This window comes from Hemicordylus capensis, chromosome 1, assembly GCF_027244095.1.
Source record: "Hemicordylus capensis ecotype Gifberg chromosome 1, rHemCap1.1.pri, whole genome shotgun sequence".
Classification (NCBI taxonomy): domain Eukaryota; kingdom Metazoa; phylum Chordata; class Lepidosauria; order Squamata; family Cordylidae; genus Hemicordylus; species Hemicordylus capensis.
In genome coordinates this window covers 234,093,216-234,110,795 of record NC_069657.1, presented here as the reverse complement: position 1 = coordinate 234,110,795, position 17,580 = coordinate 234,093,216, and the positions used below count along the sequence as shown (strand labels likewise).

General features: G+C 43.0%; 1 protein-coding gene across 1 annotated transcript in view; it reads right to left on the bottom strand.

Annotated features, from left to right (window-relative positions):
- Nucleotides 1-17,580, bottom strand: part of ABCA12 (ATP binding cassette subfamily A member 12) — a 244,358-nt gene that overhangs the window by 19,542 nt on the left and 207,236 nt on the right. Inside the window, exons 46-51 of the mRNA XM_053268830.1 lie at nt 15,854-16,013; nt 10,659-10,927; nt 9,051-9,261; nt 7,518-7,627; nt 5,948-6,092; nt 3,249-3,383 (exon numbers count right to left, since the gene is read on the bottom strand). Of these exons, the coding sequence (XP_053124805.1) occupies nt 3,249-3,383; nt 5,948-6,092; nt 7,518-7,627; nt 9,051-9,261; nt 10,659-10,927; nt 15,854-16,013 (1,030 nt within the window). The remainder of the gene's footprint in view (nt 1-3,248; nt 3,384-5,947; nt 6,093-7,517; nt 7,628-9,050; nt 9,262-10,658; nt 10,928-15,853; nt 16,014-17,580) is intronic.

The following is a 17,580-nucleotide window of genomic DNA, read 5'->3' as shown; positions in this document are numbered from 1 at the left end:
TGGCGGTCCAGTTCTGATGCAGGCAGACTAGGCCTGCAGGAGTGGGCCGGCAGGAGGAGGATGACGCAGACAAAGTGAGGCAAGGCAAGGGCGTCCACAGCAGAACAAATTGTTGATACATGTACTGAGAATCAGGTTTGAGGCAAGGGGTTTGTACAACCTGATGCATCCCAGTTGTCTTGTGGGGTCAACTGACAGTTATCCGGCTGTGGTATCAACTGACAGTGCCCAGGCCAGTACTAGAAGGTGCCTTTGCCCCACAGAGCCTAATTTGCCTTATTTGCCTTACACTGTCATAAGTGCCCAATGTTACATGACAGCACTGGAGAAATATTAGGATGCTGAAGGCAGTTATACCAGTGCAGATGTTTAGGACTGGATGCCAGCTGTAGAGAGTAGTTTTTGTATAAAGCCAATTATATTCAAAGATGACTGCAACAAACTGGTCCGTACACACGCTTGCTCTCTGAGCATATCTGCTTCGTTTACTGATTAAAACAAGGTTTCTGCTTGAAGGATTGCATAGACAATAGACCACAGATGAGCTACCGTATGCTATTGTCCTTCAGCAGGCATCATCAGCAAAATTGCCAGACACTTCTGATTGTTTGTATTGTAGTTGTTTGGTGATAATGTCTTATTCAAAAAAGGAAGAGCACAGCTTGATAGTCAAAAACCAGGCTGAGCCTGTAATTGTTCTACTGAGGAAAGATCCTCCCCTCCCAAACGGTGGAACTTTCTTCCATTTAATACCTCATCATGGATGAGGCACTCTAGTGGCCACTTCTCTGGTTCTGTGAAAATGGTAACTGTCCTTTGAAAGTACACAAGACCTTTTGTGTGCAAAATGGGGCTTTCGACTTCCATTGCGTTCCAGACTGTGGACAATGGGCAAAAAAGATTCCTGACGCAATTGTGCAAACGCATCATGATTTCTTTTTACACTATAATTTAATCAATGAGCATACGAGGTGGTGCACATCAGTAAGCTGTACAGAAAAAACACACTAGCTGAAAACGGCAGCAAACTGTACATATGCTAATTCTGAAATTAATTGTAGAGCTTCTCCAAGTTAAACCTGAAGGCAGAAAGTGTGAATGTGGGGCAGACCAAACTGACAAAGCAATATCAGACTGGAGCAGGGAAGTCTGCTCATTTCTACAGATGAAGACTCTACAGGAAAGCAGAAAGCATGCAAAGAATCCGGAGCTGCTCCCTAGCACTGACAATTAGCTTGGCATGTGGCACACGGTGTCTTGTACTGATCTGTCTGGACAGTGGAGGCGGCAGGCTGACAACCTGCATTCTGAAGACACACACTGGGGTGTGTGTGTGTGTGTCATATCATCAGCTTCAGCATGTGAATCTAATGCTTGTCACTTTCCATTTTTCATCCCATAATTGGCTGATAGTATACGAGAATTATTTAAGGTAGGAATTTTACACATGTATATAATCAATTGGTGGCTGCAATCAACACGCAACCAAGACAGGGAAGAATGCGACTTGAGGCCTTACACAGACACACAGAAACACACACACACACCCCAGATTTGGACTTCATTGCATGGTCCATCTTGATTCCAGTTATGGCTTCCAAATGCTTCTGGAAGAAAGTTCACTGGGCTCATTTCTTGCGGGAGATCTCTTTGCACCTCAAAAAGCGGTAGGGGCTTGATCCTGAAAGGGGGTGGGTCTTAGTAAAAAGGGCAATGTGCATAATAGAATGGCAGCCACATAATGGAGATATAAGAAGGAAGATTTGCAAACAGGTTGTTCATCCTAAATAATAGGAGTGTGTGAGAGAAGCAAGGTGGAAAGGCAACATGATAGGAAGTGTGGAGCCCAAGAGTTAGTGGGAGGAGTAAAACAGGACACCAAAGGAGAAGCTGGCCAAAGAGGAACCTAAAATGAAGGACAGAGGGTGAGTGAAAGGACAGTCGATACTGAGAGGCAATCTGAAGGAAAAAAGGAGGGAGCAAGGGGAAGTCACAATATTTCTGAGGAGGCAATGGAATGGGAAGGCTAACACTGGTGGACTGAGTATGGGGAAAGTCTGCAGTCTACCCTGTCATCATATTGCCTCTCTGATTTTGAATATGTTGCCTACCCTGAGTCATAAGAATAATATCAGATACAAATGAAATCATATCATCATGATGCCACTGTCTTGTCCTAATTGCCCAAGTACAAAGTTTGTACTTTCTCTGTTCTTCTCTTCATTGTACATCTTCAAGGATGTACAGAATACATACAATATAACCTACTTGAAGTCAGTATAATATTGTATTGTACTTAAAGAGAGTACGCTTTTGAACTCTGGTGCTGGAGAAGACTTTTGAGGATACCATGGACAGCCAGGAAAACAAACAAATGGATCATAGAACAAATCAATCCAGAATTTTCACTTGGGTCACAAATGACCAGGCTCAAACTATCATACTTTGGGCACATTGTGTGAAGACCCAGCTCCCTTGAGAAGTCCATAATGCTGGGGAAAGTTGAAGGAAAGAGAAGAAGAGGGCGACCAGCAGCAAGGTGGATGGACTCGATTACAACAGCAGTGAATGCAGCACTGAGAGACCAAGTTGAAGACAGATCATCCTGGAGAGAATCTATCTATGTGGTCGCTAAGAGTCGACACCGACTTGACGGCACATAATCAATCAATCAAACTTGAAGAGAGTAAAATATAACCTACTTGAAGTCAGTGGAAAACGTAATGTACAAATTTAAAAACAACAACGAATTCTGTTCTTTTCAGATTTATGTCCCTCTTTGTTAACTGAGTAGCTAAGATGATAAGTAACAGTGGCTGATATCCTGACTAAATCTACTCAAGGAAGTTGCATTGAAATTAAAAGGACAAGCTAGGCATCCTTGAGTAAATTTACTCAGTAAATTACTGGGCACTGTCCCTAGAACTTCTCCTTGCTTGATGAAGGGAGTGTGTTTACTCATAAACATTACATTCTCTCCAAGATGGAGAGAATGTGCATGGAAAATAATTGGAAAATAAAATATTTTTAACTTTGCTGAGTGTCAGTTGTTTGTTATCAAGCTCTAAGAAACTCTTCCAATGTTCACCTTCTGTTCAGAATATAAATTCTGTGACAGGATGCTTAGCATATTCTCCAGCCTGAACAAAACTCCCCATCTCTTCTTGTTGCTGATCTTGCTGCCTGCAAGACTTCAAAGCTGATGTAGAATCACAAATCCTACCCCCTTAAAACCTTAGATTTCTTACCAATAGCAGAATGGATGGTTTCCCAAGAAGAGCCAGAGCAGTTGATAACTTCCTGTTCGTGCCATAGCTACACTTAGACGTGATTCTGTGCCGGTAAGGCATCAGGTTAAGTCGATAAAGAAGCTGGAATATCATCTGTGGACATAATCATTAAAAAAAAAACAAAAAAGGTTGGTGGTGAAGTTTTGTTATTGTGTGTGACTGTGAACTGCAATGACAATTAGCACCTGATGTTTAAGTGAATGTATTATTTTTGCCAGCTTTAAGACAACCAAACTTTTGCTTTGCCTCTCAGCTGCTTCCTTGGTATTTCTTTTTCTTTTTTGTTGTTACTCAGCTTCAATGCTAGCTAATCAGCAATTTTAAACTTGCATACATTTAAATCAAACTTTGCTAAATTTATAGCTAACGGAAATCAGAGCCTTCTTATTTTGCTTATCCTGTCTTGCCAAATTAAGCAGTAAGTCAAGACTCTAAAACTGCTGACATATTTATAGCCACCTTGCACTAAACAAAACAAGCTTATGCCTTTGCCTAGCTTCTCCACCCACTTGGAGTTAGCAAAGAAGACAGGTAGATAGATGGGGCCAGTGATCATAGGACCGTCACGTGAAACCTTTCTGTTTTTAAGGGTGTGTACAGGCATGCATACAGATCAGGAGCCTCTGCAATTTTTTTCTGCCATGATTCAAACCTGGATGCCTTCTTAACCCCTTTTCCTGGCTGCCCACCCCACCTTTCACAAACCATTTGATAGACACACTGGCTAGGACTTTTATACACATGGCTTTTAGTTCGCATCTCCTCTGGAATGGAGGCTGCGAGTCCATATATCAGATGAATTTACCCTGAAGTTGCAGCGGGCTAGCAGGGACCAGTTCACGTATGATTCTGCTTTCCCCCCAATTAGTGCTTAGCTTAGCTTAGCGCAAATTATGTCCGGGGTAAAAAAATCCACTATTTGCGGTGGCTTTTTTTTTTTTAAAGCCATGCTTTCTGGTATGCCCTGATGCTTCTCCCGCAATGTGTGGAGGGGCCATAATTTGGCTTTTTTCAAAACTCACACATTTGTGGGCTTTAAAAAAAAAAACTTCAAGTGGCACCAATGAGCTTCAGAAAGAACCTGCAGCTCAGGAGGGGCTTTTTGCTGGGGATCAGAAGAGGAGGCGTGGAGCCTTACCTGCCTGCCTCCAAAGCCAGCCTCCCTCCTTTTTCAGTCCATAAACAAATGTCAGCAGCACAAATCCTGTCACAAGTGTTCAAATTCCGGTTACAAAACTTTCCTTGGTTACTGTTTGGTTATCAGAAACCTTTATTGTGTTGGAGAGTGAGTGATTCTGCTCTATGTGACACTCATCTCAGTGGAAAATTCCATGGGCACAGATGCAAGGGAAAACCAACCCTGATCTGCATGCCTGTTCCTTGACATAAGAAATGTTTGTTACCTTTTGGAAACATTCACTCCCCTTTATTTATTTATTATTTATTTATTGTTGTTATTTATTCATTCGATTTCTATACTGCCCTTCCAAAAATGGCTCAGGGCAGATTACACAGAGAATAATAAATAAAATAAAATAAAATAAAATAAAATAAAATAAAATAAAATAAAATAAAGCCTTTACTAGGCTTTACATATGCAGATGTTGTTGGCGGATGCCTGGAAGCTTAACAATGGAGACTACAATTTCGATGTAACCTTAACTCTTTGTGTCTGAGCTGATTCATGAGGCTGCATTTTTCTTCATCACAGCAATGATTTCTACTTTAAACTTCCATAGCCTCTTAAATCATCTTGGGGTGGAGAGGGAGGGAACATGAGGTGATGAAGGCAGTCACAAAATCAAGCTCATTATAAAAATCAGCAAAGATTTGGGTCAGATTTGGCCGGTTGGGGTTAAGCATTCTGTTGTTTTGATTAGTCTATCTTGTGGAATGTCGGCTGTCAAACTATTTAATAATAATAACAATAATAATAATGATTATGAACGGAGGCATCTCTCGTCTTCTCCTGGGATGTGATTTGTTGGAGAAAAACCCCAGAGCAAGTTGTGGGACTGCACATATGAAAAAGAATGTGGAGAGGAATCGACCCTGTGTGAATGGCCAATCTAATCACCCAAATTAAACAGCTGCGAATCTGCTCAGAAACAGATTCGCTCTTTGGATACCCCACAGCATGAAACCATGTCTGGATAACTCCCTAGTGAATCAAATGCTAATTCATTTGGCTGTCTTTCTGCTCTTCCTGCTCTGTGGTTCAGGCAGACTGCCTTCCTTCTTGTTTTTAGTGCACTGTTCCTTCCTTTTTGTTTTTAATGTACTTTACGTTGTACATTTTTTCCAGTATATTTATCCACCTTACTGGCAGCTCTTCTAAACCCTAGCGTTCCCCAGAGCAATGTGGCCCACACAGTGGTGGCATGTTTCTGGCCTCCATGGAGGCTGAAGCCACACTGCCACTGTGTGGGCCACACTGCTGGGGGTAGCACTAGGGTTTAGAGGATCAGTAAGGTGCCCTATTGCTGCTCCCCCCACCCCACTCAGCTGCCCTTAGAACGTATAAAGGCAGGATTCTCCTTTGTTTGATCCTTCAACTTTAATCCAGAGAGGAAGATTCTGTAGCTGACAAAATGCAATGAGTGCATACACAGCAGGCTCACCACTAGAATTATGTGCATCTGTATACATTTACTTACTCCTTTCATATGTTTCTCTGGGATGCCATGCAGTCGAGCATAGTAATACATGTGTTCTTCAACTGTCAGCAGATCATCTAGGGCATCTTCTTGAGGACAGTATCCAAACAGTGACCAGTGTGCATCATCAACATCATTCAAGGATCTGAATTGCAAAAATTAAAACATAGTTTTGGGAGGTAGTGTAATTTTTCAATTCCTGAAGATTAAAGTAAATCAAAAGCATGCTCTATGCAGATGGTCCAAGTATGCAGAAATGTATACATGGTGGTGCTCCTAGTGGAACTCACTCAGCCTCCAACCTGCCCCCCAGCCTCCATGCATTCACAATCTCATCAGCACAGAACCCCATGTTCCAACACTTCAATGTGCAGAGGTTTGGACATAATTCTGTGAAAAGGCAGCATTCAAATTGATTGAGTGATAGGCTCACAGCACATGATCTGCTTCCTGGAAAAATAGAGGTACAGATTGTGCATTGGGGTGTATGCATTAACATACATTCTTTGGAGCAGAAGAGACTGTGAATATGTGGATGTTGGGCATGGTCGTGAAGCTGCCCATTTGCCCATCATACACATTTTGACACACACAGGAATCTTCAAGAACTGCCTGTGGTTAATTAAAAAATAATCTTACGGCTCTATAATTCTGACTGAATGGGTCTTACTCTGCATCTAGTTCAATTGGCCTTAATGGGCCAAATTCTAAAAGGTTGACCTGACTTTAGTATCACTAGGTGTACTTAAGCCTCTGCAGCCTTAACTCAACAGATCTACTGTCAGACTTGATTATGCTCAGGCAGGATTTTTCTTGATTTGGTGAGGCTCACAATGAGGAATGCTATTAGTTGGGGCCTGTGGTTAGAGTTTCTTGAGCCTGTTGGGACATAAAGGACCTTATGGTCAAGAAGCTAAAAGTGGAGAGGAGACATCCCCACCAGAATATGTCTTGATCCAGAAACTGAGGGCTAAATCCTTCATGGTCCTTGCTTTCATTCTCCATTCTTGGTCAGATTGCAAACAGCTAAGCTCAAGGTGGATGCTGCTTTCTCTCTTGTCAGTATGAAGCACAGTTTTACTTTGGCAGTTTTTGATGGGTTCCAGCTCCCATTTTATGGATAAGCTGAGCTTCACAGACCAGATCTGCAGCCCTTTGCGTGCTTAAGTAAGAATGGCTCACTGCTGATTAGAGCACCAGTCATAAGACATACTCTAGGTCCCCTGTTCAATCCTCTACAAATGACTTGGAACAAACCTACAGCTTCATTTTGTGCATTTTTCTTTGAAGGTGAGTTCAGCTGCGTTTGAAGAGAATTACTCCCAAGTATGCATACATACAACTGTAGCCTAAGCTTCATACTGCCTGTATCTTGCATTTTAAAAATGGGGAGAATAGGGCATGTGAATATGAGATTCACATAAACAGTACAATTATCTGTTTAAATCATTTTGCACTTCCTCTGTGATTTCTTTGTTTGAAACCAAGTAACTGCCACACTGAACTTCTTTCTTTTTTTAGCTAACTTGCTTATCCTTCTTACAAAAAACACCAGACCAATCCTCCATACCCAGTTTCATCTCGCACCAGTAGCCTTCCATCAGATGGCCCAATGTCTCCTGTTAGCATTTTGAAGATGGTTGTTTTTCCAGCTCCATTCACACCAAGCAAACCAAAGCACTGGATTGTGAGAGGGAAAAGCCAACATTTAGTTACAATGCATTGATAATTTCCTTGAGAAAATGAAATGGAAAGGGATGCAATATCTAATTTCATATCTGAATAGTTTTGATATTTTTCTTTTTTTTAAAAAAACCACCCTGATATTTATGGGTTTCAGCATAGGGATGTGAGTATGTTTGCAAGTATGAATGTATGGAAAATCTCGGTTTGGGGAAAATATTTAAATACATTGTAATATGAGGTACAACTTCATAAATACTAAAGGGGAGAGGGAGGGATTAAACAAAGAGAACAAAGATAATGTCAACAAAGAATACAGTGAATGATGACTAGAAAATGAGTATTGCTGAGTCACAATGTACTGAGAGATGATACATGTCGTGCTAGAACCAAATTTTGAAATCTTCCTCAGTCCACATAAAGATCATTCAGAGAAGTATAAGCAGTCATTCCAACAAGGAGTTCACGAGATATAAAGTTAGTTCACATGACCTAAATTTGTGGGGCTGGGCAGGGTGTGTGAGGGAGACAGGATCACACCTAACTTCCCCTCAGATGATCCGGCTATCCTCTTTGGCTGTGTCAATCGCGCGCCCACACGAGCAATGCTGCAGGCACTAGAGGCCAGGGAAATGCAGCCCGGCCTCCAGAAATCCCATGCAAATGGCCGCTGCACATGCGCAGAGACCATGTGCATGCCGGTGCTGTGCAGGGACAGCTGGGAGATGCCTCGCCAGTGTGTGGGCATAGCTGGGGGGAGCACTGGGATGGTGGCAATGGCAGAGAGTGGAGGAGGAGCAGGCATGGACCTGCTCTTTAAAGGGGCTGTGTAAGCCCTCGATTTTAAACAGTGGTGCCTGCAATTTGAACAGCCAAATCATGTTTTGGCATATCCCTACCTGTGAGTCTACAGAGAGAGTAGCATCTTTAGTCTTTTATGAAGTTGTACCTCATATTGCATTGTATTTCAGTTTTACAATATTAATACTCATTCTTTTTTGTATTTGTATTGTGTTTTTGTCTGGTACGACCCCTCTTTTGCATTCAAGGGGAAAGACAAAATCCATCAGCTCAGCACTTCCCAAGATATGCTAACTTCCCACAAGCAAGCAGTCACCTCATCTGGACTCTGAAATGGTAGAGTTCTGTGAGGACTGAACACAGAAGTCATCTCTCAGCTTAGAGTTTCAGTGCAACATTCTGGCCATTTTGGACCACCACGCAACAAAAGGCTAATCCATTTTCATCCCTGATTACTACAGCCTGAGGGAGCTATTGGCTACAGAGAAGAACACTGTGTAATAGAGTACTGTGCAAATGGCTCCGCAAACGCTCAAGAGTGCAGGGCTCCAGCAAGCCTGGGCCAGTTTGCGAGTGCATCCTGGTAGGTGCTGTGTTGTTGTTCACTTTCTTGACTTACTTCTCCTGCTGGGATTCCAATGCTGACATTCTTGACTGCCACAATCCTTCGGTGAGGAAGATGGTAAATCTTGGTGAGGTTCTGCAGCTGGAGCATGTCATAGTCTGCTTGGCCAGATGTGATTCGCTCTCTTTCTGCTTGAACATCCTTGTCTTCTACCTCATGGTCAACTTCCAGTGTTGGCTGGCCATGAACTTTGTCAAATAGGAATCTAGCACAGTAGAAGACACAGTGTGTTCATTTTATCTTCTAAGATAAGAAAACTTACTGGAAACATCTGTGCTGGCAGCTCTTGTGTCTTCAAAGTCAAATATAGGAAAGAGAGAGGAGCATGTGCTTCCTCTTCTGATCCTAAAGTGCTCCTCGAGGCTCTGGCACATTCCTTCTTCACACCATGCATACTTTTCTTATGAAATTCACTGCCAAAAGTGATGGCTGCTGGCTTAGATAATGTAAGAGATTCTTACGCTATCAATGGCTATCAGCCATGAGAGCTAAATGGAACTTCCAGGTTCAGAGGCAGTGTATCCCTGAATACTACAAATATACTACCCATATGAATATTTATATACCACTTTTCAACAAAAGCTTTCAAAGCAGTTTATATTGAAAAATAATTTGAACACATGCTTGCCCATTTGCCTATAATGTTGGGCTACTTTTTATACCAAAAAGAAGCATGGCAGGAAGGGAGCCAAACCTGTTCCCCAGTTCTGTCTTATTTCATTGCACTCTGCTGCTTTTAAGCAGTTTTCCCCCATTGTGGCTTTGATACCAAAAGTGAGATGGGCAGGGAATAAACCACTTAAAGGAGCAGAGTGTGACAAGGTAAAGCAGGGGAGAGAAGTGAAGTACGCTTTCCTTCCCAGCACTTCCCTTTTGGTAAAAAAAGTAGATTCCTCCAATGTTCCCTCTAACAGAAAATCCCCAATGTTGTTGACTACAAGTCCCAGCATCCTCAGCCAAAGCCCACTGCAGCAAGGGATTCTGGGAGCTGTAGTCAACAACATCTGGGATTCCCTCTTACAGGGAACACTGGATTCCTCATCCCATTCTGGACAAGCATGTGTCTAACAAGCATGCAGGTATCTCAAAGGTCTATTCATCTTCATCTATTGCATTGGCTGGCATAGCAACTTGCTGAATCCAGATGTTCTCTACTTTCCCCCACAGAAATATGGATGTGTTAAGTTAAAGAACTTGGTGCTTAAAAGCATTTGTGGGCAAAGCTGGGAGACAATGTCCCAGCCCCATAAAGAAACACCTGCTCCCTGTTTGTTTGGTTTTTTTTCTGGATTGCCCTAATATTGGCATAAGACAAGACAGTTTTGTAACCCCTGCATTTGATGCACAGAAGACAGATTGCAATGAAGGGAAGGCAGAGTGGGGCAGAAATATTCGGCAATACTGCTAGCTGTTGCTCTGTAATCATAAGCAGTTACTGAAATTGGCTCAGCTTCATCATCAGTTGTGTTGACAAAGCACTTTGCAAATCTGTGGTGTTAACATAAAACAATCAGTCACAACACTTATATATTCCATAATGACCTCCCAGTCAACTCATCATTTTGTTTGCAACGTTGGCGCCTTCACCCGGGCATCACTTACTCTAATGTATTATACCAGATTTTCTGAATTGTCCCATCATCAACCAAGAGGCGGATTGAAAAAAATATGGTCCCTTGGATGAACATTCCAAGCAGCTTGGAACTGATCCTGTCCAGTTCAAACGTTTTGTCAGGATAAACCACCCCGTATGCTTTTAAGAAGCCCATTAGGGCTTCTTGCTGCGACAGTTCAATCAACCCATATCCAAAACAGAATTGTGGAAACATCAGGAAAACATGCCTCAGAGTTTCAGCAAGATCGTGCAAGGCCTGAAAGAAATAATGTATCTGTGGTCAGTGTGTGCCCTGGGTTGCAAATTATACAATATATCATTCGAATATTGTGTATTACATATTCAGTTTTATAGAAAACTGCCTGCCATTATGACAGGCAAAGTGGTGAAGGAGGAGAAGGTGTGTGCACTGCAAAGCGTTCTCTCTCTCTCTCTCTCTCTCTGACAAAGAGGGCCCTTTTAAGACTCAAAGGCCTGGGCACTTTCCAGATTAGACCCTGCAACGGGGTCACGACATATCTCTGAAGTGTGCTTCTGCACTTCCTGTGTTGTGACACCACAGTCCTTACGCTGACAGCAGGGTGCCATTCATATTTCCAATGCCTTGTTTCAAATTTAATCGCTGCAATATAGTGCTATGACGTTGTACATCTGGCGTTAAACAGTTGCTGTTTTTTCGGGTGAGTTTTCGCGAGACTGCTCCCTCTGCAGAGTGCTTTGCTATTTATGTTTTGAATGTGATTTGCCTGAATGGAAGCATTTTGCTGCTGTTGAGCAGCTAATCTGGAAAGAGTCCGGGAGGAAGAATGTGCATTTAAATTCCCCACCCTTTTGACTTTCTGGCTGATATAGTGCACAGTGTTACTCACCTGATGGAATGTAACATTTGCAAAGTAGCATAAGCACAACAATTGTGCAAACAGAATTGTGAAACAGTGTGATCATTACAGATAATAGACAAGCAGGTCCATTATAAAACAAAGTGGAAATCTATCTATCACCCCATTGTTATCTTCAGAAGTCGTTATGGTGGGAATAAACTTATACTGGGATATTAGGAAATGAATTTATCAACTGCTACAACATAGTTTCATTTTTAAAACATTAACAGCGTGTTTACATTTGAGGGTTAGTAAATAACTAGAAAGCCACCTAATGGCGCAGTGGGGAAATGTTTGACTAACAAGCAGAAGGTTGCTGGTTTGAATCCCCGCTGGTACTATATCGGGCAGCAGCGATATAGGTAGATGCTGAAAGACATCATTTCACACTGCGCAGGAGGAGGCAATGGTAAACCCCTCCTGTATTCTTCCAAAAGAAAACCACAGGGCTCTGTGGGCGCCAGGAGTCGAAATAGACTCGACGGCACACTTTATCTTTTACTTTAAATAACTAGAGCCAGGGTTTGAAAAATTGGGAGACAATCTTCCAAGAAACTAAGGCATGGGTGCAACTCCTGGCCCTGAAACTAAGGCATGGGTGCAACTCCTACTATGAATATTTCTATGTAAAGCAATAAACATAGAAAAATAAAGTAAATAATAAATAAGATGATTCCCTGTCCCAAAAGGGCTCACAATCTAAAAAGAAACATAATGTAGACACCAACAACAGCTACTGGAAAACACTGTGCTGGGGCTGGATAGGGACAGTTGCTCACCCCCTGGTGAATATATATTTTAAATATGTAAATATATATAAACATAAGTGAATCGTTGCTTTAAGAGGCGCCTCTTTGCTCCATTAGCAGGAAACCAGCTGTCACAGGAGAGCATGGTTTTTTATTCTTATGTCCATGTTGTCCAAATATCAAGTGGGATGGGAAGAGGTGTGTGGATGTGTGGGAGCTCACCATCCCTGCTTCACTTCCCTCCCCATGTTCTGTCGCTTTTCTTTTCTCCTAGCCCAGTTCCTATACTGAAAGTGAAGGCTGGGGTGCAAATGTGCCTGAAAAGTCAGAGCAGAAGGAGGCCAAACAGGGGAAGGATCAGTTCCTCTCACCCAAGCATACTTTTTGATCTAAACAGTAGGCCCCTTACACATCACTCCCATCATGCCCAGCTGTGCTGTACTACGAGACTTTGGAGCTGTTTGGATTATGATGTTTGGGACTTGAGAGCTCCAGGAAGGAGAAGCCTAAGCTAGGGAAACCCCAGGATGGAGAAATACACTCATAAGGGGGACATTGCCCTTGGACATTTTCAAGAGGTCTGGTTGCTTTAGCCCTACTGGTGATAATGGCTAGTTGCTATGCGAACATAATTTATTCATTTAATGGATATATATCCTGTTCCAAAACTGGCTCAGGGCGGTTTACAAATAAAACAAAGACAGTTAAAATAAATCAACAATTAAAAATATAAAATACCATAAAACAATTAAACAATAAAACAGTTTAAAACCCTGAAGAACAGGTACATTAAAAACACTTTATAACAATTTAAAAAACCTGGAAGTCCAGGCCAAACAGATAGGTCTTAAGGGCTCTCTTAAAAACCAATAAAGAGTTCAAATTACGGATTTCTGCCAGGAGTGCATTCCACAGCCCAGGAGCAGCTACACAGAAGGCCTGCCTCCGAGACGTACCAGTGGTAACTGGAGATGGACCTCCTCAGATGACCTTAACGCACGTGGGGATCATGCAGAAGAAGATGCTCTCTAAAGTAGCCTGGACCTAAGCCGTTCAGGTCTTTAAAGGTAATTACTAGCACTTTGTATTTTGCCCGGAAACATATCGGCAGTCAGTGCAACTGTTTCAAAACAGGCATAATATGGTCTCTCCCAGTTGCCCCAGAGAAGAGTCTGGCTGCCGTGTTTTGAACTAACTGAAGTTTCCAAACTACATACAAAGGCAGCCCCATGTAGAGCACATTGCAGTAGTCAAGCCTGGAGGTTACCAGCTGTTTTGAGGTCATACTCTTCAAGGAATGGATGCAGCTGTCGAATCAGCCAAAGCTGATAGAATGTACTCCTGGCCATGGCCTCCACCTGAGATACCAGGGTTAGGTCTGGGTCCAGTAGTACTCCCAAGCTGCGTACCTGCTCCTTCCAGGGGAGTGTAACCCTATCCAGCACAGGGAGATCTAACTCACCCGTTAGATTCTGAGCCCCTACAATGAGCACCTCCGTCTTGCTTGGATTCAGATTCAGTTTGTTATCCCTCATCCAGCCCATTACTGCCTGTAGGCAGGCATTTAGGGAATGAACACCATTTCCTGATGATGCAGATGAAAAGGAGAAGTAGATTTGGGTGTCATCAACATACTGATAACACCCAAGATCAAAACTCCTGATAGCAATAGCAATAGCAATAGCACTTACATTTATATACCGCTTTATAGCCGGAGCTCTCTAAGCGGTTTACAATGATTTAGCATATTGCCCCCAACATTCTGGGTACTCATTTTACCGACCTCGGAAGGATGGAAGGCTGAGTCAGCCTTGAGCCCCTGGTCAGGATCGAACTTGTAACCTTCTGGTTACAGGGCGGCAGTTTTACCACTGTGCCACCAGGGGGTCTTTGGTGACCTCACCCAGCAGTTTCATGTAGATATTAAAAACCATTGGTGACAGAATGAAGCCCTGAGGGACTCCATATAACAGCTCTCGTTTTGAGGAGCACCAAGCTCCACCATCTGGAATCTACCCGGGAGATAGGAGCGGAACCACTGCAAAGCAGTGCCCCCTATCCCCAACTCCCCCAGGCGACCCAGAAAGATACCATGGTCGATGGTATCTAATGCTGCCGAGAGATCCAAGAGAATCAACAGAGTCACACTCCCTCTGTTGGTTCCCCGGTAAAGGTCATCCATCAGGCCGGCCAATGCTGTGTCAACCCCATAACCTATTCTAAAGCCAGTTTGAAATGGGTCTAGATAATCAGTTTCCTCCCAAACTGCCTGAAGCTGGTCAGCCACCACCCTCTCGATCACCTTGCCCAACCACTGGAGATTGGCCTATAAATATCCATCGCTGAGGGATCCAGGGAAGGCTTCTTAAGAAGAGGTCTAATTATTGCCTCCTTCAAACATGGAGGCACCCCACCCTCCCTCAGCCATTCATTTATGATATTAACTAGGCCACCTCCAACAATCTCCCTGGTAGATGGAAGCAGCCATGTCAGGCAAGGGTCCAGAGAACAAGTGGTAGGCCGCACTGCCCCAAGCAGCTTGTCCACATCCTCAGGAGTCACAGATTGAAACTGATACAACCAAACACTGCAAGAGGGATTGCTGGACACCTCCTTCATAGACCCTGCAGAAATAGTGGAGTCCAAGTCGGCCCGAATACAGGAGATTTTGTCCACAAAGAACCCACCAAAAGCGTCACAGCAGAGCACCTCCAGGAACTGATTTGAAACAGAAGGAGCAGAAATTATACTCCTTACAACTCAGGATAGCTCTGCTGGACGTGAACCTGCAGATGCAATACGTGCTGACCAAAATCCCATTTTTGCTGCATGCACCGCCACCGTGTTAGCCTTCAAGTGGGTCCTATGCCTCATCCTGTCAAATTCGATCCGAGTTCCTCTCCACTTGCGTTCCAGTTGCCTACCCAGCCACTTCAGCCCCCGCAACTCCTCGGTATACTAGGGGGCCATTTTTGAAGCAGGTCTGGAGGGACACTTAGGAGCAATCGTGTCTTTGCCCTGGGGAGTTCCTTATTCTAGATTCCCACCATGGCATCGACAGAATCACCGGCCTCACCAACTTCAAAACCCTCCAAGGCTTTTTGGAAACCTACTGGATCCAGCAGCCTTTGGGGGCAGACCATCCTAATAGGTTTATCACCCCTGCAGGATGGCTTGTGGCTGTGACACCAACCTTAACCAGGTAGTGGTCCGTCCATTTTATAATCTCTTGCCTGGTACAGAGGGAACTATCAAAAGGTCAGCTGACTGTATATAGCTGAAGCAGCTTGCATGGAAAAACTGAACTATTATTCAAATATTATAATAATATTATTATTATTCAAATATTAGAGCCCTACTTGATCCCCTCCAAAGATAGTGGCATTCAGTCCAAACTCTTTCCCCTTAATTCTTACAGGAGTGGGGAAAGCAGTGTGTGTGTGTGTGTGTGTGTGCTGCATCCTGATTGAATGGTTTTCAAATTGAATGGTTTTTGCATCCTGATACAGATGCTTTACATGGGAGTTAATTATGTACTAACAGGGCTCTTACCTGATCAGTGGCCTTCTCTTGGGAAAGGAGAAACACAACTGAATGAGTGATGATTGTGTTGATGCCAAAGAATAAATTGATGCAGACATAAACTATAAAGGCCATTCCTGTTTCCTTGAAGATTCCAGCCAGCAAGTACATCCATGAAAATGTTGCGTATCTGCAGAACATCACCAACAAGAACAGAAAGTGCAATGAAGTACAAGACCATCAAGATCAGCAAAGCACTTCACTGACTGACTGACTGACTGACACTTCTAGTCCAAGGTTCTCTGTGAGACTGTTCTTCCCTCAACAAGAAGAAATTGGAGAGGATTTTTTTAATTCACTCTCAAGAAAGTGCTGGCACAACTCTTTTTTGGCAAGGACAAAATAAACAATAAAACTGCCTGGGGCTGTCCATGAACTTTCTTGAAATATAGAATAAGAGGGGCAAAAAGATGAAGAAAGCATCATATGGTTTGGGGGATGACCAATAATGCAGCTGAGTTAGAGTGGTCATTAAAATTAACAAGCAGCTCAGTGAGGTCTGTCTGATAGTCATTATTTCATTATTTTATTTATTTATTCCTGCCTTTCTACTCAAATAGGCCCACAAAGCAGTATACAATAATGTAATCTGAACATCAAAATAACCAATTAAAACTCTTAAATTTGCAAATACTTCAGCATACTATGCCAAAATGTCACAGAGGTTTTTTAAAAACAAAAACACCACACACACAATTCCCTGGCTGACACCCAGACTAAATTATCCACGAGTAGTCCCACTGAAATGAATGAGACAGATTAGTCATAAGAAAGAAAATAAAATAAGTGAAAAATAAACAAAATGTCTATGTGTGTGTGTGTTTTAAAAAGCAGGGGCTGACATCCAGATAAAGTTGCTCATTGATTCATTATATACAGGTGATACCTGGACCCGGGCACCCACAGGTATTTCAAATATACTGGAACAATTTATCAGGCAGTATGTCAAAGGATCATCCAAGGATCCCTCCCAGTGGAAGAGGGGGAGGGGGCTTGCATGGACTCAGCGAATCTACCCCAAATCTTCCACCCACTTGGTTCAAGCTTAGTTCTTGATTCAAACCCTATTTATATAGCAAATAGGATTAAATTAAAGGAAATGAAGGAGCTCCTGTCCCATAGGAACTCAAAATCTTAAAAGAAACACAATGGAGACACCAGTAAACAGTCACCAGAGAGTTGTGGTGCTTGGCTGAACAGGGACAATGCTTTCCCCCTGCTAAAAAGAGCCAACACTTTGAAAAGTGCCTCTTTGCCCCGTTAACAGGGACTCCAGAATAAGGATGTTATACACTTTACTGGGATTACCTAAAAGCCACAATTTTATTGAACACAAGTAATGGAATAATTCAACTAACACCCAGTCCTCCAGTGAGCACGACCTTACTGCCTACTGTAGCATCAAAATTTAGGGCAACTCCACCATGACTTGGAGCCAAGGATCAGTTCTGTCCCCGATCCAACTCCTTCTAGCCATACCTGCTAGGGTGTCTTGAGACAGTTCTCATCACCACCCCTTTGGCCCTCACACTTGTTCCATTTCATGCCCCCTGAGCCCACTAACCTTGGCAGGCTTGTCCAGTGTAACCCCCCTCCCCACTGAACTAGTGCCTCAGAGTGTTCACCAAAATCCCCTATTCCTAGACCACCCTTTACTCACACTGCCCTTGCTAGTATGACCTGTTCCTTCAATTGTC